General features: G+C 32.9%; 5 protein-coding genes across 6 annotated transcripts; 2 read left to right on the forward strand and 3 right to left on the reverse strand.

Annotated features, from left to right (window-relative positions):
• The first annotated feature begins 1,126 nt into the window (after nucleotides 1-1,126).
• LOC130672771 (proton-coupled amino acid transporter-like protein CG1139) lies at nucleotides 1,127-5,362 on the forward strand. Its single transcript, XM_057477490.1, has 10 exons — nucleotides 1,127-1,334; nucleotides 2,485-2,573; nucleotides 2,657-2,776; nucleotides 2,966-3,116; nucleotides 3,681-3,814; nucleotides 3,969-4,053; nucleotides 4,128-4,400; nucleotides 4,510-4,688; nucleotides 4,807-4,979; nucleotides 5,056-5,362. The coding sequence occupies exons 2-10, from the start codon at nucleotides 2,485-2,487 to the stop codon at nucleotides 5,298-5,300; spliced, it is 1,449 nt and encodes a 482-aa protein (XP_057333473.1). The 5' UTR covers nucleotides 1,127-1,334; the 3' UTR covers nucleotides 5,301-5,362.
• Nucleotides 5,363-5,408: 46 nt separating this feature from the next.
• LOC130672769 (general transcription factor 3C polypeptide 1) lies at nucleotides 5,409-14,412 on the reverse strand. The gene is made up of 5 exons (XM_057477487.1): nucleotides 14,296-14,412; nucleotides 6,367-13,813; nucleotides 5,836-6,028; nucleotides 5,670-5,757; nucleotides 5,409-5,590 (listed from the first exon to the last, which is right to left on the reverse strand). The coding sequence occupies exons 2-5, from the start codon at nucleotides 13,773-13,775 to the stop codon at nucleotides 5,409-5,411; spliced, it is 7,872 nt and encodes a 2,623-aa protein (XP_057333470.1). The 5' UTR covers nucleotides 13,776-13,813; nucleotides 14,296-14,412.
• A 125-nt stretch (nucleotides 14,413-14,537) lies between these two features.
• LOC130672774 (putative RNA polymerase II subunit B1 CTD phosphatase rpap2) lies at nucleotides 14,538-17,217 on the reverse strand. 2 transcript variants are annotated; one of them, XM_057477496.1, is made up of 6 exons: nucleotides 17,088-17,217; nucleotides 16,834-17,013; nucleotides 16,644-16,758; nucleotides 15,096-16,282; nucleotides 14,852-15,022; nucleotides 14,538-14,781 (listed from the first exon to the last, which is right to left on the reverse strand). In XM_057477496.1, the coding sequence occupies exons 2-6, from the start codon at nucleotides 16,899-16,901 to the stop codon at nucleotides 14,610-14,612; spliced, it is 1,713 nt and encodes a 570-aa protein (XP_057333479.1). In that variant the 5' UTR covers nucleotides 16,902-17,013; nucleotides 17,088-17,217; the 3' UTR covers nucleotides 14,538-14,609. The 2 variants fall into 2 exon arrangements, with proteins under 2 accessions (XP_057333479.1, XP_057333478.1); XM_057477495.1 differs by having other exon boundaries at nucleotides 16,834-17,202.
• A 96-nt stretch (nucleotides 17,218-17,313) lies between these two features.
• Nucleotides 17,314-20,049, forward strand: LOC130672775 (phosphatidylserine lipase ABHD16A). Its single transcript, XM_057477497.1, has 9 exons — nucleotides 17,314-17,473; nucleotides 17,540-17,593; nucleotides 17,663-17,973; nucleotides 18,233-18,408; nucleotides 18,480-18,594; nucleotides 18,677-18,812; nucleotides 18,885-19,413; nucleotides 19,492-19,643; nucleotides 19,718-20,049. The coding sequence occupies exons 1-9, from the start codon at nucleotides 17,402-17,404 to the stop codon at nucleotides 19,826-19,828; spliced, it is 1,656 nt and encodes a 551-aa protein (XP_057333480.1). The 5' UTR covers nucleotides 17,314-17,401; the 3' UTR covers nucleotides 19,829-20,049.
• Nucleotides 20,050-20,241: 192 nt separating this feature from the next.
• LOC130672773 (ran GTPase-activating protein 1) lies at nucleotides 20,242-24,652 on the reverse strand. The gene is made up of 4 exons (XM_057477494.1): nucleotides 24,280-24,652; nucleotides 22,929-24,169; nucleotides 22,626-22,853; nucleotides 20,242-22,109 (listed from the first exon to the last, which is right to left on the reverse strand). Exons 1-4 carry the CDS (start codon nucleotides 24,392-24,394, stop codon nucleotides 21,891-21,893), a joined length of 1,803 nt encoding a protein of 600 aa, XP_057333477.1. The 5' UTR covers nucleotides 24,395-24,652; the 3' UTR covers nucleotides 20,242-21,890.
• Between the last annotated feature and the right edge of the window lie 51 nt (nucleotides 24,653-24,703).

A 24,703-nucleotide genomic window follows, 5' to 3' on the forward strand; every position in this document is an offset into this window, starting at 1 on the left:
GTATTACTTGTTCTCTTCAGATGCATAAAAAAGAACCAAGAAGAAGAAAAAAGAGGAGGAAGAATAAGAAGAAGAAGTTTGAAAGTAAATAAAATAGGAAGGTTTGAATGGCAAAAGAACAAGCGTAGGCGTTATGCGTTAGCGTATGTTGGACATTTGTAACTTATGAATTCGTAACGATACTTTTTACTTTCACTTTTTTTATTTTATTTTATTTATGATCAACATTAACGCGTCTACGTCCTTGATAAGACCGTCGCGTCTATGTATATTTATATAAATGTATCATTAGTAGATGTATTTTTATTTATTTATTTATAATTTCTTTTCCTTATTACCACGAAAAATAAAATAACAAAAATTTATCAAAAAAATTCATTTCAAATTCGAGTATTATGGATTTACATTATAATCCTTTTATGACTCGCCGTTAAATATATATATTTACATAAAAAAAAGTCCCTCGTTAACTGGAAATAAATTCAAAAAATATGACGTACATGAGCAACAATCATTGTAAATAAATAACAAAATTTATGGTCTTATTTTTCTGTATTTTTTACTTCATATTAAGTATTTGATGATCCAAAACTGACAGGCAATCAACAATTTTTCGTTTTCTTTTTAACAAATCAATTAAAAAAAAAAAAAAAAAAATGCGCGTTTACAAAATTAAAAAAACTACACATGCAATTTTTTCAAATACTTTTTTTTATAATTTATCATTTTTAAAAATAATCCAAAAATTATTAGACGTCATCTAACTTCAGTATCTTCTAATTTTTTAAATTTAGTTTCGATTATCTGCCAATTAGTTCTACCGGACAAACAATTAAAATTTATCAGTAATTAAAAAAAACTATCTCACAATTATACAATTGTCTTATCAGCTTTTAATTTATTTATATTTTCCACTGCAAGTTTTTTAACAGCGGTCAGTTTTTATTTCCACAAAAAAATAAGAAGAAGAAGAAATTGGAGAAAACAAAGTCTGCAAGTTTAATTAATTAGTTAGCGATAAAAGCGCTTGATAAATAAATAAAATAAACTGTTTAGAGTAATTATTTGTACACATATCTGTTAATACTAAGGGGTATTGAGATAGAGTAAGATTTGTGATTGTTGGTGGGGATGAAAGGAGTTGCTGAGGAGAGACGTCGTCGTCATCGTCATCGTGTCTACCGTTTGGGTACTCTCCAGAATATGCCTTATGTCTGTTTCTTAAAGAAACATTTCATCAGTCGTATTCAAGTACTCGAAAGTTTAACAACTAACTGATAAACACGTAACAACAATTATACGAATGTAAATATATATCACTAACAATTATCAAGGTAATAACAGTTATTACAAGTTATCATCATTGTCATCAACTAAACACAATAAATATACAATTTATAAAGTAATTAAGTACATAAATAAATAAATAAGTTAACCGACTTGATATTATTTACATAAAAAATTTCACATGTTAAAATAACATCTTAAATTTAAAAAGCTGAGGCACTTATAGTCTGCTTTACTTGTTCGCACTGACTCTTGCAATGTGATTTAAATATAGTCTAAATTGTGCAGTTCGAATTACCTACTCACTATTATTACTATGTACATACATTTGAATTTTTAATTTGATACTGTTATTAAAAATTATAATTACTCAGTAGCCATACATTTTAACTGATGAATTGCTCAAATTATTGTCATTTTGTTTAATTTTATCACTTAAAATTCGCATGATATGTATCGTATAATAGTTAGAGTCTATTAGTTAGCGGAAAAATTCCATTACTATTTAACTATATTCGTCTATTTATATCAGAGCCACTGGTATGTGTATTAATTGTTGCGTGTGACGGAGCTTGAAATAAATAATACAACAAATTTATTTCTAAACACACGTAACACGTGTATATTACGTGGACGTGTTTAAGAGATAAATAGATTGTTAGTTAGTTAGGCTTTTAATAACTAATGCTAACGATAAATTTATCATCATAATTATTATCATTATTTATTTTAAATTACTTTGAACATTAAGGACAAAACAATTACCGATAATTCGAATTCAATCGTGTGAATTAATCTCATAAAACTCTGCTTCGAAGAACCTGAAAATTCTGCTTCATAATGATGAAGTTTAATGAAGAAATAAATAAATTACTGATGTATAAAGTGGACGATAATTGCCAGTATTTTTTTTTCTTATGAGTGCATAATTGAAGTATGTTGTAGATAATAAAGATAAATTATTCGCATTTATAATAATAACACCGTGGGCGGTTATTATCGTGTGTAATCACTGTTATCACGTGTCCCAAATTTATAATAACAATGGGCTCGCGGATTTTTGTATTTATTTATTTCATTGTCATCACACCGTGGAAAATTATTTCATGGCCATCGGCTTTGACTCTGTAGAAATCCTTTCTATCCTCATTAAAAATTATTTTATATCCGTGTCTATGTATATATGTTCAATTGCAGATGGAATTACATACAAATCCAAGTATTAAAAAGAACAAAGACATAAAGCGGGGCGCGGAAACAATATTTGAAGGATCAAAAATTAGCATGTGAGTTTATGGAAATTTAAAAATAAATTATAAATTATTATTATTCTGAGTAATTTATAATTATATTTATATGCAAATTTAAGTGTTGATGATAATTATGGAGTATTTCGATCAAATGATCCAATTATGTCGTTGGGAAACTCGACGGTAAATTCAAATCCTCATGCTTCTGATCATCCGATAGGCAGCGATCATCCCACGTCGTAAGTGACAATAAAAAAAAAAAAATAGTAATTTAAATAAATGAATGGATGAAAGATTGCATGATTATTTAATTAATTAATTGAATAATAATAATTATAATAATGAGACAATCGACGATTATAAGCAAAAAGATAAAAAATGTGATATTTTTTGGAGTAAGGGTACAACTAATCACAAAGTTATCTTAGGTATTGCGAAACTATGATGCACTTATTCAAAGGAAATGTTGGTTCAGGAATATTTGCACTTGGAGATGCATTTAAAAATGCCGGATTGTTTCTGGGTCCACCACTCACTATATTTCTCGGCATCATCTGTGTACACGCGCAACATATCCTCGTATGTTTAAAATAAAAAAAATACCGACAAGTTTTTTGTTATTTATTTAATTTTTTTTTGTCATTCAATATAAATATATATATGTATTTATATATACATATATATTTTTGTTCATTATTGTCGCTAATTGTTGCACGACAAGTTACTACACCGTTAGATTGAGCTGTGGCAGACTAAAACTTGAATCAAAATTAACGTGTTCATTTTCGTTTTAAATTCAAAATGAAAAAATATTTTATTTTTAATGTTCACAGGAATCTTTGCACTCTTTGTAATAAAAATATATAAATATAAGAATGGATATTTCCGGTTTATTCAAGTAAACTGTAATTTACTGACATCAACTTTTTGTCACGAGACTAAACGATCGATGGATATTTGAAAAAAATATATATAAAACGTGAGTTATATTTTAGTAAAGAAGAAAAATATAATTTTGTTAAAAGTTTTAGTTTCCCATTGCTCGATAAATATATAGACTCAATTTAAAATGATTGAATACCTAAAAAATAAAGGTGTTTAGTTAATGAAATATCTAAAATATTATAAAATAATTATTTTCAGATTGAATGTAATGATGAGGCATGTAAACATGTGGGTAATACTGTTAAAACAGACAGTATTGGATATGCCGGAACCGTCGAATTATGTTTTGAAATCGGTCCACAGCGGTTGCGAAAATTTTCCGGATTAATGAGGTGTGCCAAAATAAAAAATATATATGCATCGCACATACATTGCTATAGATGTCATATCTATTTATCAAGTTATTTATAAAATAATTATAATTATAATAATGAGTATAATAATAATAGTAACAACAACTCTAGATCATGATAAAATTAATTTCAGAAAGATAGTGAACCTATTTGTATGTGTAACGCAGTTTGGTTTTTGCTGCGTTTACTTTGTCTTTATATCAACTAACATGCTCCAGGTAATAAAACAAAAACAAAGTAGTATTAAGTATGATCATGTGCACTATACGTGATATTAATTTATTAAAAACAGGTTTTAGACCAGTATGGATTCCATTTGAGCGTTCACTGGCACATGGCCATTGCCTTGTTGCCGATAATGATGAGCACGTGGATAAGAAACCTCAAGTACCTGGCTCCAGTCTCTTCAATAGCTAATTTATTAGTCGTTGCTGGCTATGTTGCGACTATTTACATTATGAGCTACAATTTACCCCCGATAAGTGAACGTCATTATGTCGCTGAGTACCAATCGATACCTCTGTTCTTTGGCACCGTTATTTATTCATTCGAAGCTATTACGCTGGTACATAAACACAATTGTATTTATATCCATTTAAGAGATATATTTATTAAGAGATTAAGAAATTTTAAGTAAAACATTTAGCAGTGACATAATGAATTTAAAATTACAGGTGCTGCCGCTCAAAAATGAAATGAAAAATCCCCGGAAGTTCAGTAGTCCTCTAGGTGTTCTTAATGTTGGTATGGTGTTCGTCGCCGGGATGTTTGTTACAATGGGATTCCTAGCATACCTCCAGTATGGTGATAATGTACAGGGATCAGTTACGCTTAATCTTAATTCCAAAGAAATGTAATTTAATCCATTTACTCATTTTATTTTTTCACAGGCTCTTGACCTAACATTTTATTTTATTTATTGTCTTAACCGTTATCTTTTATTTTATTTATTTATTTACTTTTATTTTCAGATTGCCACAATGTATAAAAGTTGCTATATCTTTGAGCATCATGTTTACATATGCATTGCAATTTTACGTGCCCGTAGCAATTATGTGGCCGGGAATAGTCCAACGGTATGGACCATTCCGTCACCCAGTTATTATGGAAACCTGCTTCCGATCGACACTCTGTTTAATGACTTGTAAGTCTTTATTTAAATACTTACATTAATAATAATAATAATAATAACAATAATGAATATGTTTGTTATGTTGCAGTTATACTGGCAGAAGCAATTCCTAATCTTGGTCTCTTTATATCACTAGTCGGTGCATTAAGTAGCACAGCATTAGCGTTACTATTTCCGCCAATTATTGAAATAGTCGTCCGCTCACAAAATAATACTCTAAGTTATTTTAAAATAGTTAAAAATTCTTTTATACTACTGATAGGACTTCTTGGATTTGTCACAGGCACATACGAAAGTATAACAGCTATTATCAATGCATTTAGTAAAAAATAGTTAAGTTTTAATAAATTTAGAAATTATTTAAATAAAAAATTATAAAACAAAAAAAACATTAATTACATTAAAATCTTTTTACTTTATTAATATAAGAGATTAATTTTATCAATCTTCAGACTGACAAGTCTCACCGTCTTTAGCTGTAGTATCTGTAGTCTCATTAAGATTTGATTTGCGTGAGAGATAAAAACGTACGAAAGTACCAAATTTAATAGTCGCGCCTATCGTTGCCTCGATAATTATTTCACTTTCAATTTCTGATGAACCGTCAGCTCTGACTGGATAATCTGTAATACGTAAATCAAAATTATTGACTGTTACAAGTGATTAATTTTTAACTACAGTAATAAATATTTAAATGCATACATAATTTAATTGACGACGCATTTGAAAATAATGTACCCGGTGGTTTACGTATAATTCTTAATGTCACACAATCCAGTTTCGCGAGTATCTGCAATAAATATTTACATTTTATCATTAATTATTAATAAAAGTTTATTTGCTGTACGAGTTCATTAGCTTTAATCACCTCAACGAGCTCGCGAGTATGATAAGGCTGTAAAGCTGGGACAAATCTTGTTTGCACTTGAGATAATGTAATACCGGGATGCACTAAACAGTGTGATAGTATCGCACCGAGCATTTTTTCTAACATCATGCGATTAATTACACCGTCAATTTGAACCCACGGTCTTACCAAGACGTTTATCTTTTCTGCCGAACTAAAATAAATAATAAAATTAATTATTAATTAATTATCAATAGCATTGGAAAAAAACTAAATGATATGCCAGATATTATTTATTTACCGACATTCCTTTCATATCTTTACAATTTTTCAAGGCTTTAGTGTACAGACGATATAAAAAAAGTAAAAGTAATAACACTGTTTTATAATAATTATATTTACTTTGCATAGATAAGTATTGAAAATAATTAAATGTGTAAGAAACTAAAGATTAAAAAAAGTCTAATTGTATAAATTAGTTTTTAGTAAATAAATAATATCGAGCATTTTTTTTAGACCTTTCCCACTAATTGAGTAATTAAGTCAACTTACTTTAGATCTAATTTTTTAACTGCTGTATAAATATCTTTAGTTTGTAACAGGCAGCGCATATTTGCACGTGTACTTTTTTGATTGAGTAATTTCATGTCTGAAGTTTCTAATTCCATTGAATTCATTGCATCAGAATTAATATCAATATTCATATTATCATTATCATTATCATTACTGTCATGATCAATGTCGTCTTGATCATTGTCATCATCAATATTGTCATTATCATCATCAATATTTTCATTGTTATCATTATTGCCGTCATTATTTTCATTACTGTCACCGAAGTCGATTATTTTGTTATTTTTTTCTGATAAAAATTTGTCCAACACACTCGCGGATTCTGTGTAATTATTCGCTGAATTAAATACGTAAACGCTACCAGGCGGAAAGTGTGGCAATGACTCGCGCTGCAACCGCAAAATTTTAATCGATTGCACGTACCAGGGTTCCGCGTAATGATAATGGACGTAATGCATCTCAGTGACACCGGAACGTAAAAATATTCGGTGATCAGTCATGTAAGAAAGTATATCATACAATTTTTCCTCAAGTATTCGATAAAATTTATTAGTCAGTTCCTTCAAAGTCGCGCCTTGCTCGCGTTTGTTGCGGATGTAGTCGTAAATTAGTTCTGTTTCGACGGACTCAATGTTGCCGTGAGTCTCGAGATCTTCTTTGAGACTCTCATAATCTGGTACATCTTTTGGAAAAACAGCAAATTTACTCAAGTCTTTGACGACATCTTTGTAAAATTCATTTTTCAATAAAAATAAGTCCTCTTTAATTTTATCATCGATAACAAAATCTGGATCGGCTCTTATCTCGCTATCAATCTTGGGCACGGAATAGTACAATCCGAATGTACTGACGACAAAATATTCATGCGCGTGATGGCTATCTGGCAAATTATGTAATTTTTCATTTAATTCCTCTCGTACTTGAAGCAACGCGATCCTCGTATGCTTTTTCTTCGTATCAAAAGTATCTTCATCTCTCGCACGATTTTGATTACGTGATTCACTAACACGATTCACACTTGCGATAATATCATTAACCATATTCGAATTATTTTTATGGCTTTCCGCAGATTCTTCATTCTCATTATTCAAATTTTCATTGAAAAATCCACGTTCTTTATTAGATTGTCCGTTCGGATCAAGATTACCAAGACGTATTAAGCTCTTGCTCACTCGTTCGTCATCAATGTCCATGGGAATATGATCATTTACTATCCGATTGAGCGTATCAATTGATGTCCCCATGGAAACCTGATCAACTAAACGCATCATGGCTTCACGTGGATCTTCTTCTTGATCATCGCTGCCAACATTGTCAAGCTCATCCATTCGCGTCTGTCTGAATGCCTCATGCATTTCATTGTCAATAAATGATGACTTACAATTGTCTATATCACTCTTTGTAATTTTTATCCCGCGACTATCTATTGTTGTTTTTATTTCTAATTCGTCATCGCTGTCATCAAGTGCAAAACTATAATCTTTGTTTACTGGTCTTGATACGTTGTGTTGATTATTATCATTAGTATTATTATTATCACTATTATTATTACTGCGATCATTATTATCATTATTATTACTACTATTGCTACTACTATTAGGATTACTAGTATCTAACTTTGGCCAACCCCAAGAATCTTTTCTAAATGAAAATTTTTTAATCGGAGGTTTAACAGCAACAATAGAAACTTCCGATGGCAATTCATCTCGTACAGGAATTTCACGTTCAGTTTCATTTTTTGACTCTTTTTCCTGCTCAGTTTCTAACCTTTCTAAATTACACAGGATATCCTGATACCTTTTAGCAATTCTAAGATAATTTTTGTCGTACTCCTGAAGATCTGAATCCAATGCGATAACATGATCAGGTATTTTTATATTAAAATCAAGATTGTCGCATGCAAGAAGCTCTTGGGCACCTAAAATCACTCCACCGTTGGGCGCGTAAATTTCGACTCCACGTTCGAACCCCAAGGAGTTATTGGTGTAGCCATCAATTAGTTTTTGCAGAAAGTCTTGCGTCTCGCGGTAGAGTTCCAGTGGCAATTTCGAAAGAAATTTGTAGACGTAGGTTGTGCTCAATTGGTACTGGGAACTGGTCATTGGCATGCAGCTGCCGCTGCCGATTTTTTTCATAACCGTTTTGAAGTAACGTTTTAAAGAGACCATGCCGTCAGCTCGAATTTTGGTCATCGCGTTTTTCAACAGAATTTCAGGATACTGTTGGTAAATTCGGAACAGCTGGTAGGCCCACGAGCGACGATCTCTGCCGCAGCACATTGAGCTGAAGATAACGGAGTTAATTGTTGCGGAATGAATGTCATTTACATTTTTAATCGGTTTAGTGAAGCCTTGATTGGCGTAGGGTTGTTCCGGGCGACTTATGTCGTACAACAAATTAAATTCGCCCAGAGTTGTTGGCTGTGATGTTGATTCCTGGGTGTCTTTTTGTGAAATGTGATGTCTTTTAGCAACATAATTACAAATTGTTTTAAAAACATTAGATATTTTATCATCGTGTTCATTAGCATTGTAAGTTTTACGAATAATATCAATAATATTGTTGTACTTTTTGTTGAGATAGTGATTTTCTTTGAGCTCTTCGATACCCAGAGCTAATCTATGAGCCATTTGAGGTTTTTTACTTATGTACAAAAGTCTTCGCTGACAAGCGCGCGATGTTTTGTTGTGAGAATTCTGCGAGTAAGTTCTCAAGACATCTCTCACTGCGGGAAATGATACTAATTGATTACGTGGATTTGGGCAAAGATAAACCATCACCATTTTACAGATCAGTAGAATATTGTCTTCACGCTCATCCCAATCTACACGGAGCTTCTTCATGTGTTGAAGAGCCGTGTGATCAATATCATCATACAAAACGCGTTTACGTTTCTGACGTTTCCTGGGCATGACTCGCCTGACAACTTTATCCGCTCGTTGTGTATCTGCAGTTACAACTAATTTAGGCGGTGCTGCAATTGCTGGCTTTTCTTTAACTTTCTTGGTCTTTGAGTTGCTAACACTCACGTTCGTAGGCCCGGTGACTTTTTTCAGACCTTTGAACTCCGTGAATTTAATAGGCTTGGCTTCTATTTTTGATAATCGTGCGTTACGTGCACGATCTGGCTGCTTTCTAATCATTTTACTGAAAGGAATATTAGTACTAAAGTTTTCCCAGTTCCAATTACGCTTAAGATGTGAAAAGAAGGCCGAGTCTATTCCCGCTGCTCCTTTTTTATCACCCGGCATGATTCCTAGATCAAGCGTAGAAGCTTCGAGTGCCAATCGTGGCTTCAAACACTGAATCATTTCCGGTTTTTTTGATAAATCTTCTAAAGTTATTTCCGTCCCCTCGACAGCTTGTCTGCCTCCTAATCTAGTGCAGACACAAATCTGCCACATGTCATACCAGTAATTTTCAATCGCTTGTAACTTATCAAAAGTATAAGCCGTAACTGGATAAGTTTTGTCTTCAATTTTATGGTACCCAGGAGCTGAGGACGTGGTATCCGTCAGCTCACTCCGCCTATTCAGGTAAATAAACACCTGATCTTTTTCTTTAAACTTCTGGGGCCCGAACTGAAGCAGCCCGATGTAGCAAAGCCGCTGAATGGTTTCATAAATCGAATAAATGTACCTGCGTTTCATTAGAAGAGCGTTACGAATAAATATCGGAAGATCTTTCATCAAATAATGTTTTCTTATCGGGTGGCTTATGTAGTAACTCAAATCTGGTATGTAAAAGGGAAGTTTATGGACCTCGAGGAAAACAGAAAGTGGCAAGCGAAGAATAACGTCGCAAATCATCGCCCATCCCTCATTCCAGCCGCTATGCTGCGGCAGAGGTGGGATGAACATCCTCCAGTCAACCTCTCTGGAATATATTTCACCCATCTCGCGTTCCATTTTTTCAGATATCTCCTGCCCATCAGCACGCAGCCTTTCAATCTGATCTATTTTTGATACATTCTCTCCCCTGTACTCGTAAATTAAATAGTACAAAATTCTGTGGAGTATTTTCATACGAATGAATTTCGGTTTGTATCCATAATCTCTCCCTGCTTTCAAATCATACTTCAAATTATCAGGCATCATTCTAGCGTCGAATTTATTTTTATCTCCAGCTTCTTGAGATTCAGCTTCCGTAGGAGTATCATCAGCTGCTACTGTCTTCTCATTAGCATCCGTTTGTTGCTCATTATTAATCATTTTAACAGACTTCTTTTTAGGAGATGGCATCAAACAGAATTTAATTTTAGCCTGCTCGACCGCTGATTGAATTACCGAGTGATTGACATTAATATTTGTATCACAAACAAAGAATAGAACTTTTTTACGGTTATTTGCGCTCAGGGTCAATTTCATATTCTTAACCAAATTATCACGTGCTAGGCGCTGCAGCATCCGCATTAACGACTTCTTGTCCATTTTAACTTCGTACCCTTCACGCTCTTCTTCCTCGTTTATCATTTTCATCAGCTTTGTTGGGTCGTCGATAATTTTAAGCTCTTTCACAACAGTGATGATAAGATTCAATCTTTTTAATGTCCGATAAGTAAACGCGGTCGAAGTTGTTGTTACGTCAATTATTTTTTCCTCGTCATCAAGCCATGATTTATCATAATTGTCTTCGATATTGTAATTTTCTTCTGGATTGTAACCTTCTGCGTTATAGTTCTCCTCTGTATTGTAACCTTCTGCATTGTACTGCTCTTCTGGGTTGTAACCTTCAGCATTATAATATTCCTCTGGATTATAACCTTCAGCGTTATAATATTCTTCTGGGTTATAAAATCCATGATTGAAGTTTTCTTCGCTATTATAAGCTTCCGTATTAACTTCTGTATTTATTTCTTGATTATGGAACAGATTGCTACTTATTTTTATTCTCTTCGCGTTAAAATCATCAATATCTATAGAACCACTTGAATTTTGTCGTTTACGTGACGGAAGATTTGAATTTATTCTTTCAGGAAGAATATGATTTTGAGTGTCCAAAGAAATATTCGATTCGATATTTTCCAAAGGAATACAATCTTGAGTATCCGGATTTGTCTTAATATTTTTCAGGAGAACTCCGTCTTGAGTATCCGGTGGATGCGCGTTAATATTTTCAGGAAGAATACAATTTTGAGCATCTGCAGAAGGATTTGGCTGAATATTTTCAGGAGGAACAATTTTCTGAGTGGCTGAAGACGGGATGGATTGAGTACTTTCAGGAACAACAGACTCCTGAGTGTCCAAACCCGAAGTTGACTCGATTTCTTCAGGGTTACGTTCTTGAGTATCCACAGAACTTGGAATATTTGCTTGTGCGTTTTGATTCTGAACATCTGCAGACTTTACTTTAACTCTTCTACGATTAACTCGTGACATTCCAGCGATTTTCGATACGTCCAATTGAGCGATATTAAAATATCCAACTTTATATTTACTTCGCTTTCTTACTTTTCCTTTATTTTTAACGTTAGTGTTTGCGTATTTTTTCAAAATTTTATTAACAACCGAAAATAAGTGATAGCGATCGACATTCAAGGCTTCTAATTTTATTGGAGTATTTTCAATTTCCATTTCAATATTAACATTATAATCCCTAGCAGTAATCTGAGCATCTCTCCCCGTGTTTTCTTGACCATCTCCAGCAGTAACTGTCTCATTAACTTTTATATTAATTTTATCACCTGTTTCCCTAACTGTTTGTTCATCAGCATTATCTCGTTTAAAATTAACAGGGTGATCTGTCATAACATCATCAACATCAACAGTTTCAAAATGATTTATAATAATGTTATCATCAGGATCAGGCGGTTCGTTATCAGCATTTTCATCATCAACTTGATCATCCTGATTATCATTGAATTCAATTGGGTAATTAGTTTCAGTTGGTCTATTGTCGGTATTGTTGATGTTGTCATCAGGAGTACCAAGAGGATAAAAGAAATCCATAGCCGTAGTAGCTGTTTGATTGACGGAATCATTCAACGAATCTTTTGCCAGCTTTTTCATTTTACGAATCTCCGAATTAAATTGTTTACTAATCGTACTGCCTTTTTCAAACTTCTTAGATACAAATTTACCGATTCTCTGCCTACCCGAGTCATCCATATAAGTGCCAATAACATTCAGCTTCGATAGGTTTCTCAAAATTGTCCGGGACTGTAACTTAGTCATGCCCATTTGGACACCAAGATCACGCTGACTGATGCCATTGACATTTGCGCGCTCAACGACAGCATTGGCTTGTTTAAGAAGTGGTTCAAAGAGCAGCTGATTAGACACATCAAGATCATAAGACTCCTCATCATCGACCAACTCGTCTTTGTTCCACAAATTATTCACGTCGGCATTAGGATCCACTAGCTGTACAGCCCGGATTCTTTTTTCTTTAGCAGGACACGCTTTCCGTTGCCATTCGTAATCAGGTGCATCAGGATACAACACTCTGTAGGGTACTATTAAATCTGTCTTAACGACTTTCTGGAAGAATGAAGTTTTAAATAAACGTTTTATGCTATTTTCAATCTGCAACTCCTTCTTTATTTCTTTATAATCAGCCAGATAATTATCGCGACTCTTTAAGATGTCAATTATCCTCTCAGCTAAATAGACCATTTTTGGTTTACGTTCGACGTAAAAACGCGGCAAGTGCAACAAACTGCTGGCACTTCCATGTCCCAGTGTCTTTTGATAGTGGACTTGTTTCGTAATCAACTTATGCTTAAGCAATAATTTACGATAGTAAAACAACGACTTAGGATCTTCATTTAAAATACTAAGACTGTGTTTTCCTTGAGTTACTTCCCCGTGGTACCGAGACCTGCCTACACGTTCCAAGAAGCAATACTGCACTACATTCATCTCCAAAGTCGGACAAACGCAATCTCCTATCAAAGCTTGATGTCTTATCTCCTGAGACCCAACGATCACCAGAGTTGATCCATACTTTTTGCTGGCTTCTCTCAGAGTCAAAGAATCTGTCGATTCAATTAACTTCCTTGTATGATAACCTTTGCATGAGCCTTGGATGCCGTTCTTAACATCATCCACCGGATGAAACTCGTAAATGTCGTCAGGAATGTCATCCGGTTCAGTTATAATTCCAAGATCAGGATCTACGTACTCATACCGATCATAAATAACCAGCGGAGGTCTCGGCGACTCTAGTTCATAAAAATATATTCCGCGAGTTGATGTACATATTGTCCATACCTGTTCTTTAAAGGATTTTGGAAACTCATCTTGCATTTGAAGCCGCAGAGACAGTCGCTTCCATAATGCCTCCAAGGTTATTCCATCTAGACCTTCCAGTGCTACCTCATCAATCACTATATCCACCAGGTTCGTCGATGGTGCATATACTGCACTATCCACTTGGGTTAAATGCATTGTCAATTACTTATTGCAAGTGTCAATTATATAAAAATCTGAAAGAAAATATTTATCATGATCAATCTACAATGATCTCAGTCAGCAGACAATTAACAATCGTCGGATTTTTTTTCAACAAATCGATTGCAAATAAAAAAAAAAACTAAAAATATGCACATGTAGGAAATTAACAAAACTATAGGTGCAATTTTTCAAATATTTCTTTTTTTTACAATTTATAATTTTTTAAAAAATCCAAAAATTTCAAAACGTCAGCTAACTTCAGTATCATTACTACGTACTGTAATTTTTATGTGTGAATGTAGCAGGCGAGACAATTTATAAATTTTAAATAAATAATTTCAAAAAATGCGGGTATTAATTTTTCATTTGTAAATACGCATTTTTTAAATTTTATCCTGCTCACATTTTATTGGTTTATTAAAAAATTTAAAAAATTCCCACTTGTCAGTTACACACTCATTAATTTTTTTTATGTATATTAATATCTGTAAATTATTATTGCAAGTATACTAACCTTATATATTAAGTAAACATAAATAAATATACTAATTGTTACAGTTTATATTTTATGGTGACAATCATTATTTTAAATTATATGACTAAGTAACTTTACTTAAATATCAGCCACGCATGATGCAATAATAAATAAAATAAAGAGGTTATGAATTTAAATGTTGATAATTATCTGACGGTAACACAGAAACGTCAAAAATATTTTTACCGCGATTTAAAAAGTATCTAGGATAATTAAAAAAATTTAATTATAAAAAAATTTAAATATTTATTAGTAACAAAAAAAATTATTTACAACGTGATATTTTTTTTAATTTAATCAAGACTTGGAAGTTCTTCTGTTGTTTCCGGTGTACCTATCAAAGATTTTAATAAATTGTCTAGATGATCAGGTTCTAGATCGTAGGACATTAAAATTAATGAGATACGAGAAACTGCGTGTTTAGTTGACAGTAAAGATTTAATCAATGGATCAATGAAAGCCAGCCTGAAATATAAATAATGATTTTAAAATTTAAAAGCTGGTGGTTTTTATTCCAAGTAATATATTCACTTACATTTTAATCATCAGAAGACCTACGACTGTCCACTCTGCGGTTTTAAATACAATATTTTTAGCTGTAAGATTGAATGTACTGACTATTGACTTAAGAGCAGTAACACGTTCGATAGAGTAATCGTACTCGATGCAACCGGGTCCGGAAAGTGTTGGCAGTAGATCTGGTACCCTGTAAATAAATAAGTAATAAAATAAAGTTATGACTAGTGTGAATTACAAACAGTATTGTCTACTGCACTTACACTTTATCAAGTTTGTCGAGGAAAATTCTTTTCCTCAAAGCAATGGGCGCATGAGCATCAGTCAGCGGTATCACAGTATCCGACTCTTTGTCATCTTGCTCCTCCTCTTTAACCGGTGGTTCAACTTCCAGGTTGCCTTTGTAAAAAGCATTTACTTTAATAACCAGGTCCTTGGCTTGCTCCTTCAGGACCTCGAAATGTGGCGCAGGCCTCAAGTCATTCGACACACTAGGCTCTAGATCTTCAAGATCGTCTAGATCCAGTTGGTTGAGTTTGTCACACAACCGCGCATATTTTTCTTGATTTCTGATGCTTTTAAAGATACTCTGTTTTTCTGTCTTCTTTCCATGTAGAAACTTGATCGTGTTGGCTGTCACCAGTTGACTGAAATTATTTTCAAGTCTCTCAGTCAGTGTTTCCGTAAAAAATACCGGTGTCTTATTTTGGGTTTTCTTTACACAACTATTCGATTCACTGTCATCAGTATTTTCTTTTTTAATAGCGACTCTCCTAGATTTAAAAATCGATTCCCTATCATTACTTCTTTCTTTAGTTTTATTTATCAATAAATTATTATTTTCCTTTACTTCCAATTGTTCATCTGTAAATTTGACAACCTTTTTTAATTTTTTAACTAAAACATCAACATTTTGGTCCATTGCTTTATGTTTGATATCATGATCATCTCTTTCTCGTTCTAATTCTTCATCACCATTTCTTTCTAATCCTTCATTGTCATCTCTCTCCAAGTCTTCATCATCTCCTCCCAACTCTCCATGATCTTCCTCACTGTCTTCTCCTTTATTACTCTTAGCTTTTTTCTTCTTCGGTAAATCCTCTTTGGGCAATTGCACCCCAAAAATATCGACCTCAACCCCAGGTATGCTGACATCTCTCTTATTAGTTTTCTCCATGATTTTAAACTTTGGAATTTCTTCATAACTCCTCAACCAAAGTGGACTAGTCAGCATCTGCTCCATAATATAAGTCATTGATTTATAACATGAAAAGCAGCAGTAATTTTTCACTGCCTCAACATCATAAACTTTGTTCCTCATTGCTGATATCGAGTACTTTTTATTTACAACCTTCGTCAATGGATTATCACACAAAACGTATCCGCATATTTTAGTTATCGCTCTTTCTTCAGCAACGTCTTCCATATGCGAAAGATTAATATGTTGTAACTAAAATAAAATAAAATTATTATCATAAAACACATGTGTAATTAACGAGTATTGTCAACTGATCCCGACAATTTTATACCACGACAAGTGATCCCTACAAATTGATCCTATTGACATTCGGTTGAAAATAATGAAGATAAAGATTTGGAAGATGATGATAATGAAAGTAATTAAAATCTTAATGAAACTGAAGTAGAAGATCAGTTGTCAGTTGGACCAGTTATCAGTTGGGCCAGTTCTCAGTTGGATCTAGTCTGTAGGATCAGTTGTCTGTGAGATCTATTGTCATGTGATCATTTGTCTGGGAACAGTTGTCATGGAACCTGTAATTAAATATAATAAATAATATAAAATGTCTTACATTTTCCAGCATCCATTGAACATCAACTTGTGGTTCTATGAGTCTTTCAACAATGGCCAGTGCTTTTGCATCACAAACTGCTTTCTTCTCTAATAAAATAGCTGTTGGCATTGATCTAAAAAATAATTATCAATAATTTAAATTATAATTAGCAATAAATTAATTAATTGACAGTCATAAATTTACTAACCTAGCAGCTTTAGCAGCTTTTATTTGATTAGCTCGATTTATTCGAGCTCTAGCTGCCTTTGTACTCATGTTTTTTTTTCTTTTTTTTTAATAATCAATTAAATTATTAAATAAAATTTATAAATTTTCAAATAAATCCATAAAAACCTGGGAGTAAATTTTTTTTTAACCGACTTTTATACTAGACAAAATATGATAATTAATTTGGCGCGAAATTTTAATATTTTCAAATAAATAATTAAAAAAAAAAAGAACCTGCAGTTGCTCCAGTTGTAATAAAATTAATATTTAATTAATTATTTGCAAAAAAAATGTAAAACTAATGTCGGGTCTAATTTGGGAGCTGGATCTGAATGAATTTAGAAATTCTTCGTCTGACAGATGTGAGATTTCCCTTACAATTTATCATTCGAACTTGAATGAACTTCTGTTGATAGAACAGGATTTAAATTAACCAACAGGTTTTAGTTTCTCTTATCATTATTATTATTAAAATTTATATAGTCAAAAATAATTTGGTAGTTGTGTAGTATTTGGGTTTCGTCAAAGTAAAAATTTTAAATTATACTATGTCTTTATTAAAAAGTATCTGGGAATGTTTACTAAGCCCGCGTTTATACAAATACCAGGAAACAACTTGGGTGAGTTGTCAAAAGTTAAAAATATTAAAAAAAAAAAGTCACTGACAGGTTACATTTAATTAACAGAAAGCCTACGAGCCAAATGGTTTCGAACGATGGGGAGACCATGTCATCACATCAGTAAGTAATTAAACTGAATTTGTAATAATTAAAAATATCAAGTATTTTACTTAATAATAACAATTACAGTTTGCGACACTATGGTCTCTAAGTATCTGGGCAGTTCCCATCATATCGCCATTTATTTTCCGCCGTAATTATTCATTAGTAGAAAATGTTTATACGCTTTCAAAATTTTTTGCTGGCGCGGGAGTTATTTTCATTGCATCTTTGGCAGTCAGAGGATATGCTAGAGCTAATAATCCCACGTATATTAAATTTATGAAGACCTTGACCAAAGCACAGCGAGCTTACAATGATGAATCTAAAGAGGCTCTTCTTAAATATGATTTTGAATTCTGGGCATGGCCTGCTGATTTTCACGTCCTTTCATTAGAAAGGTATATATTTTAAACTCCGGATATTTTGGCTAAAGGACAACAGCAAAAACTCGTTACTATAAGAAATTTTGTTTATTATTTATCGAGCTGCTTAAAGTGTCAGATTATATTTTGTGTCAACACCAAAGACGATTGTCCTTTGGTCAAAATATCCATCATCGTAACAATAATTTATTATTTTAACGCACGCAATATGTAGAGTATAGATTTTTTTATTTACGTCCCCTTAATTAGGAAACTAATGATGGTTTTTTTTTAGGCCAGATGGAAAAAAAAGAATAGTGTTACAAAAAAACTCGAGTAGATCATCTAGAAGAGGAGGTAAAGATTTAATAATCGCAGTACCTTGCAAAATAGTATCGTATATTGTTGCCAATACTGTCGCTGTAAAGCTGATGTACCCTGGTAGCATGACTGTGATAAATTTAGCGATGAGTTAGTATATTTTTTTATGTCTCTATATATTGTTATGGACAAAAGTTTATGGATTATTGATTATATTGTAGGAACGACAATGCTGCAAGGTAGAATGGATCTGCTGGACGCCGGCGGAAAGAGATCAAAGCTACGAACAATAAATAAAAATGACATCGACACGATGTTCATTGATCGACGTCACAAGTAACGTAAACCATGCATATGATTTGTAATTAATTATTCATTTATTTGTATTACTTATTATCATATTTATATTTTTTATCAGGTCATCTAACGGTCATATACTTGTGATAACTTGTGAAGGTAACTGCGGGTTCTATGAAACGGGAATTGTAACAACGCCTATGAATAAAGGATACTCTGTCCTTGGATGGAATCACCCTGGCTTTGGCGGTAGCACTGTAAGGGCTATTAATTTTTAATTATTTTATTTAATTTATTAGTCATTGTAATTTAAATATATTTTTCATCAGGGGTCGCCGTTTCCTGAGGGTGAAATTGACGGCATGGAGGCTGTGATGCGATACGCTGTTGAAAAACTAGAATTTCCTGAAGAAAGAATAATAATTTATGGCTGGAGTATCGGCGGTTACACGGCCACGTGGGCTGCGATGAATTACCCGGGTATTCATGGCTTAGTTCTTGATGCCACGTTTGATGATGTCCTTCCACTGGCTATTTCGCGAATGCCCGCGGCGATTGATGGTATCGTTCGCACTGTTATCAGAGAATATTTGAACTTGAATGTCATTGATCAGCTGAAAGGTTACAATGGACGTGTGCTCTTGGTTCGTCGTACTGATGACGAAATAATGTGTACACCCACAAGCAATTTGTCGGATAATCGAGCGAATATATTGCTCACTAAATTACTCATGTATCGGTATCCTCATTTATTTACTGACTGCAGAGAAAGTCTGGAGGTCCTGAATAAATATCTTGAGCATCCTACCCGTGATGCCAGTAGTAATTCGACTAAATCTCTTGTTGTCAGGACGCAAGGTAATTTTTTATTTTACAATTAATTAATTATTCATTTTAATTATCATTTATTAATTTACTTATTTGTTTATTTATTAGGATTATTTAGCAGCGGCAATCCTATTAATGAAAGCCTTTGTCTAGAAAAAATATATAATAGTTTGGATAAAAATAATGAGGTCATAAGTTATCCGTCAAATTTAGGTGAAGATTGTGATGCTGAAACTAAACAGCAACTTGTTATTTATCTTGTAAGTTATCATAATTTTTTTAAATTAATAATTTAAGTGATTAATTTATTAAAATTTATTTTTTATTATTTAAGGCAAATAAATATATGGAGGATCAAGTATCTCAACACTGCTCTCCCCTAATTACTGATCTGTTTCATCCAGGATGGGATCCTCGAAGTACATTGAAGCTCAAGGCTACGTAATAACTGATAATAAAATTAATAATAATAATTAAAAATTGAGTATGTTGTGATTTTATGAAAATCAGGGGAGACAAAAATTACTTTCCTCGTTATTTTCTTTTTTGCATTTGTCCGTTTGTATTTTTAAAAAATTGTATGATGGTGTGCATTATAAATTATAAATATTTATTTCCACGAGAGTCAGTAGATAAAGAATAAATTTTAATCTTTAATTACATTAATTATTATTATGGCAATCGAATTTAATATTTATATTTAAAAAACATTTCTGTTAATAATATTTGTTATAATTTTTTTTTTTTACGCATATAAAATATGAAGAAGAAATGACTATTTATATTTAAACATTTCATAATTTCAAAAGAAGAAAAAAGTTATTTACAAAATGTAGCAAAATTTATTAAAAATAATTATCAATATATAAATTTTTTAGCACGTATTCAAAACAAATGATCTCACACAATTTTGCAAGTTACTAACAATAATTGATAGTTTTCAGATAATATTTTTACGGCAAAGTTTTATATATTTAATAAGCGCAAGTTTTTTTCAAGTTATTAAATATTTTGTCTATTTTTTTTTTCTTTAGTTTCATAAGACTACTAGGGCGTGTTCAGAAACACACTCTGGAAGAGAAATATCAACTCCTGCGTTCAGAAGTATCCTCTGGTGAAACCAGAGGTGCGATTTAACATTACAAAGGTACTAATCATACCTGGATAGGTAATTTTTCATCTCCAGAGTGTATTTCTGAACACGCCCCTATTGTTTTAGTAAAGTACAAAGGATGACGTATGAGAAATTGCAGATTACGAAAATTACAAGTAACCGTCTTCAAGACGTTATTCTTACATACTTTTTTTGCTGGATGTGCTGGATTCATTAATTTCAAGAGGATTCGATTTCGAAGGAACGATAAACAAAAATCCAAGAGATTTCCTAGTAAATATGGCGGCTGCTAATCATTGTGATTATATCTTGGTATTTCTGCTTTTATATGGAGTTTCCGTTTCTAAATCAAAAGCTCTGTATAACGCTGTAACACCTCAAACTTCGAAATATTGTTATTTCCCGGACTGCCCTGGCAATGACCTAAGTAGAATATCCAAATGTTATTTGACCCCGATAAGAATACAAACTCAAGATATTATTTTAAAAGATTTACTTAGCAGACAGTACTTTCACGATCCGACTGTACCCAAACAAGAAATAGAATTGATGGATAAATTTATTAAAGAAGATGAAACTGGGGTGAATCCGTATTTAGAAACGTGTAAAATGGATTTTTGAAATTTAAAGGACGATTTTATTCACTTGAGTAATAAACGTATATCGTTTTACAATTTTCTTATGCTGACTAGCAAAGAATTAGAAAAACTTGTAAGAGTCGGAAATTTTATTAACGTTCTTTCTACAAAAAAGCTTAGCTGGACGTTCCCAGGAATGCAGTTCGGTCGTAGAATAAAAGCGCGTATCAGACAAGCTCAAAAAAAAGTTAAACTTTTGAACCAGTGCAAAAAAATACGTTTTTCTACTTCTAACCGTCTTTCGCAATTGCCATGTGAAATCATTTTAGAAGTTATAGAATATTTAGACGACAAAGAATTGGAACTTTTTATCCTTGCCTTCCAAAGCTAAAAATTATGGTTGTTTATTTTATTCATTAGACTTAATATTATATTTATTATTCATTTTAAGATGGTTTATGTGATGTAACAAATAAAACCTTTTAAACGATAACTATTTATATAAAAATATGTATTTTTTTTTTTTTTTTTAATTATATGAATCAATTTTTGTGGTAATTGGCCTGATTTTTAATTTATTCCGTCATTATTATTGGATGATTTTACATGAACTTTTAAAATGTAATTAGGGCCGACAAAGCTTTAACGTCAAATAATTTTAGAATAAAATATGCTACACATTGAAGAATTTTGAATTAGTTTATCATATTTAATATAAATATAGATCTCTGTGATAACACTGCACTCAGTATTAATAAGTAAAATTTTTTTTTTTTTTTAAATATCGATTCGCTCAATCAAACTCTTACTTTTTTTTATGTATTCTGTAATCTATCCAAAATTGTTTTTAATGACATCTTTACGTCATAGCAGGGATCATAGGTTTTGCTTTTAGTTGGAAATGATCTTTCGATCAAGAGCTTCAATGTTGCTCTTGTTAACGGTGGAAAATATTCTTGCTGAGTTACTTTCTCAAGTGCTTTGAAGCAGCCTTCTAAATTCCAATCTGCTTTATTTGTATTTTTATTCTCACCCTGCAATATTTTAAATAAATTTATATATATGAAAATCTTATCGTGTTCGAACAATAATTTTAAATAAGATAAAAGACCCAGTACCCGATCATTCATGTATTTGTATATCTATATTTACTAAATATAGATATACAAATACGAGGAGTGATCAGGTACTAGGTCGTTCAATTTATCGTTAAAATCGCAGGGAGAAGGACAAAAAAACATTAGAATGTGATTATTGATAAACGTTTGACGTTCCGTCACTTTTATTGCAACTTCATCTGCAACTCAATCATTCAAATTCTTGAGTTGCTGATGAAATCGCATTAAAAGTGACGAAACGTTCAACATTTATCAGTCATCAGATTCTACTATTTCTTTGTCCTCCCTGCAATTTTAATGATAATTAAAAATCAATACTCCAATTAACTTATAAACTTATTAATTTTTTTTTTTAAATTAAAGTCAGTGAATTGTTTAAATTATCTTTTTAAAAATATCAGTTTGGCGATTGATATTGCAAATTTAAATTACCTTGATGAGCCCTAGGACAACGAGAAGATTATTGTTGACATAAGACATCTGTTGATTGGTTGTCGCATAATCAAAAAGCTGGGAATACAATTTGTCTGTCAATTGTTCAGCTTCAACTCTAATATCTCCGTATCCGCTTCCGCAGAGAGCTGAGACTTTCATTATAACGGGCAGTAACTCGTCAATGTACTGCAGAGGGTCTTGAGAATTCTTTTCTTTGACAATACTCTGCAACAAATAATTTAATTATCAACTAGTTCGTATTTATTTATTTAAATATTTAATTGAGTTAGTTGGACATACCTTAACATGATCCAAAAGTTTAGCTGCTTTATCGCCTTCCAGCAAAAGGAAATTTTCTCCAGTAGGTTCTTTTAAAAACTCTTTGACATCAACTGGTTTTTTTGCTTTAGGTAGAGTTGACATTTGGATGTTATTTACTGTGTTAACTTTTGCGTGACCATTCTCAACCCCTTTGTCATCGTTTTCACTGCCCTCTTTTTCCGTATCTTCACCTTCGCCTTCAGACTCACTCTCATCGTCTCCACTCTCCTCGTCATCGGTCGCATCTTCCTCAAGAGGCTCCAAGGAATCGATTCTGTCGTAATTTTTTAGTGATTCACGTAAAGAATTTCTGCCAGCTTCTCCAAAAGCGTTACCATCCAATTGCAGACTTGTCAGCTGAGTTTTATCAATAGTAGCGCGGGCCAATGTGTCAACAGCTCGTGTTTTTATTTCATTGAACGCTAAATTAAGCTCCACCAGAGACGTATGACTATCCCTAGCTCCCAAAGCATTGGCAATAACCATCGCTCCTTTGGATTTAAGCAGACAATCTCCAAGATTGAGCGTCTCCAGACCAGGAAAGTTTGACAGAACATCAGCAAGAGCTTGAGCGCCTTTAGGACCAACTGTGTTGTCATTCAAATTCAAAATTTTTAATCCCGGATTAGCTGAAAGTCCAGTAGCCAAGGCTGACACACCCGGATGATAAATTCCATTCTGCGGCATAACAACTTCTTCAAGTGTTCCAAGTTTAGCAAAGACACCAGCCAAAGCGGTTGCACCCTCGTTCTCCAGACGATTACGGCCAGCAATAAACACTCTCAGTGCCAGTGGTTTAGCTTCTCTTGAACTGTTGGCATGACAATCCAGCAACGCTTTAGCCAACATCTTTCCTCCAGATATTCCCAGCCCGTTATTGTTCAACCTCAACTCCTGGAGCGTGTAGCACGTGCTTGAACTCAATAATGCAGCAAGTCCCTGGACACCAATTGGTCCAAATGCATTGTCACTGAGATCCAGTTCAACCAAATGTGCTCCAGCAATATTCAGTCCATTTCCCAAGTACTCCAAAGCCTTTGGAATCTCTGTTTTCATTCTGCCGGTAAACATATCCTTCCATAATGCTCGTTTTAGAGCACCACCATGACTCGCCAGGGTTTCCGATATCGCTTTAGCAGCATCCGGACCCAGTGTGTTACCTTCCAGGTCTAGGTAATCCAATCGCGAGCATTTCTTTATCTCCTCGCAGACCTCCTCGGCTTTTGAGACAAAAATAAGTTAGAGGTTATGGTGATTGGGAAATAATTATGAGATAAAAAATTCGTTTTTTAGTATACGATAAATATAAATAAGATAATATTGAACTTACCATCCTGCTCAGAGTTTAATTTTAGTGATTTACCACTAAATGAGACCCCGGTTTGGTTATTTGTGGTGCTAGCTTCCAATTGATGTTGAAGCTCACCAAAACTAAACGACGTCATGGTCTTTTAGGTTTATTTTATTCGACTATTTGTTTTGTTACGTCTACCAAATCAAGTAAGAAGAGTTACAGGTAGAAAGTGTCCAAAAACTTTGATTGTTTAGGAGGAATATAATAATTTTATAAGTGAAATAATTTTAAGAGCAACGCAATCACGTTTTCACTGAGCGGGAAAAAACGGAAAATAAACTAACGATGCTTTGTTTGTGTTTTCGAATGAAATTCACTGCTACCAATAAACTTTCGATTGGTTTTTTCATTGACGGCTAACTTCAAGAAGTTCGAATTTAGTGTCGTATATTTACTACCA

Source organism: Microplitis mediator, chromosome 8, assembly GCF_029852145.1.
Source record: "Microplitis mediator isolate UGA2020A chromosome 8, iyMicMedi2.1, whole genome shotgun sequence".
NCBI classification, from domain to species: Eukaryota; Metazoa; Arthropoda; class Insecta; order Hymenoptera; family Braconidae; genus Microplitis; species Microplitis mediator.

What these genes read in the sequence shown, in the direction of transcription:
- LOC130672769 (XM_057477487.1), bottom strand. Translation starts at nt 13,775, where the DNA reads ATGCATTTAACCCAAGTGGATAGTGCAGTATATGCACCATCGACGAAC. An exon ending in ATACTCGCGAGCTCGTTGAG is followed by an intron (nt 5,758 to 5,835) that starts GTGATTAAAGCT and finishes TATTTATTGCAG; the next exon opens with ATACTCGCGAAACTGGATTG. An exon ending in TGCGTCGTCAATTAAATTAT is followed by an intron (nt 5,591 to 5,669) that starts GTATGCATTTAA and finishes TACGTATTACAG; the next exon opens with ATTATCCAGTCAGAGCTGAC.
- LOC130672774 (XM_057477496.1), bottom strand. Translation starts at nt 16,901, where the DNA reads ATGAGTACAAAGGCAGCTAGAGCTCGAATAAATCGAGCTAATCAAATA. An exon ending in AAAGCTGCTAAAGCTGCTAG is followed by an intron (nt 16,759 to 16,833) that starts GTTAGTAAATTT and finishes ATTATTTTTTAG; the next exon opens with ATCAATGCCAACAGCTATTT. An exon ending in CTCGACAAACTTGATAAAGT is followed by an intron (nt 15,023 to 15,095) that starts GTAAGTGCAGTA and finishes ATTTATTTACAG; the next exon opens with GGTACCAGATCTACTGCCAA.
- LOC130672771 (XM_057477490.1), top strand. Translation starts at nt 2,485, where the DNA reads ATGGAATTACATACAAATCCAAGTATTAAAAAGAACAAAGACATAAAG. An exon ending in AAATTTTCCGGATTAATGAG is followed by an intron (nt 3,815 to 3,968) that starts GTGTGCCAAAAT and finishes AATTAATTTCAG; the next exon opens with AAAGATAGTGAACCTATTTG. An exon ending in CATTCGAAGCTATTACGCTG is followed by an intron (nt 4,401 to 4,509) that starts GTACATAAACAC and finishes TTAAAATTACAG; the next exon opens with GTGCTGCCGCTCAAAAATGA.
- LOC130672773 (XM_057477494.1), bottom strand. Translation starts at nt 24,394, where the DNA reads ATGACGTCGTTTAGTTTTGGTGAGCTTCAACATCAATTGGAAGCTAGC. An exon ending in AACTTTTGGATCATGTTAAG is followed by an intron (nt 22,854 to 22,928) that starts GTATGTCCAACT and finishes TATTTGTTGCAG; the next exon opens with AGTATTGTCAAAGAAAAGAA. An exon ending in TTGTCCTAGGGCTCATCAAG is followed by an intron (nt 22,110 to 22,625) that starts GTAATTTAAATT and finishes AAAATATTGCAG; the next exon opens with GGTGAGAATAAAAATACAAA.
- LOC130672775 (XM_057477497.1), top strand. Translation starts at nt 17,402, where the DNA reads ATGTCTTTATTAAAAAGTATCTGGGAATGTTTACTAAGCCCGCGTTTA. An exon ending in AATACCAGGAAACAACTTGG is followed by an intron (nt 17,474 to 17,539) that starts GTGAGTTGTCAA and finishes TTTAATTAACAG; the next exon opens with AAAGCCTACGAGCCAAATGG. An exon ending in TTCATTGATCGACGTCACAA is followed by an intron (nt 18,595 to 18,676) that starts GTAACGTAAACC and finishes ATTTTTTATCAG; the next exon opens with GTCATCTAACGGTCATATAC.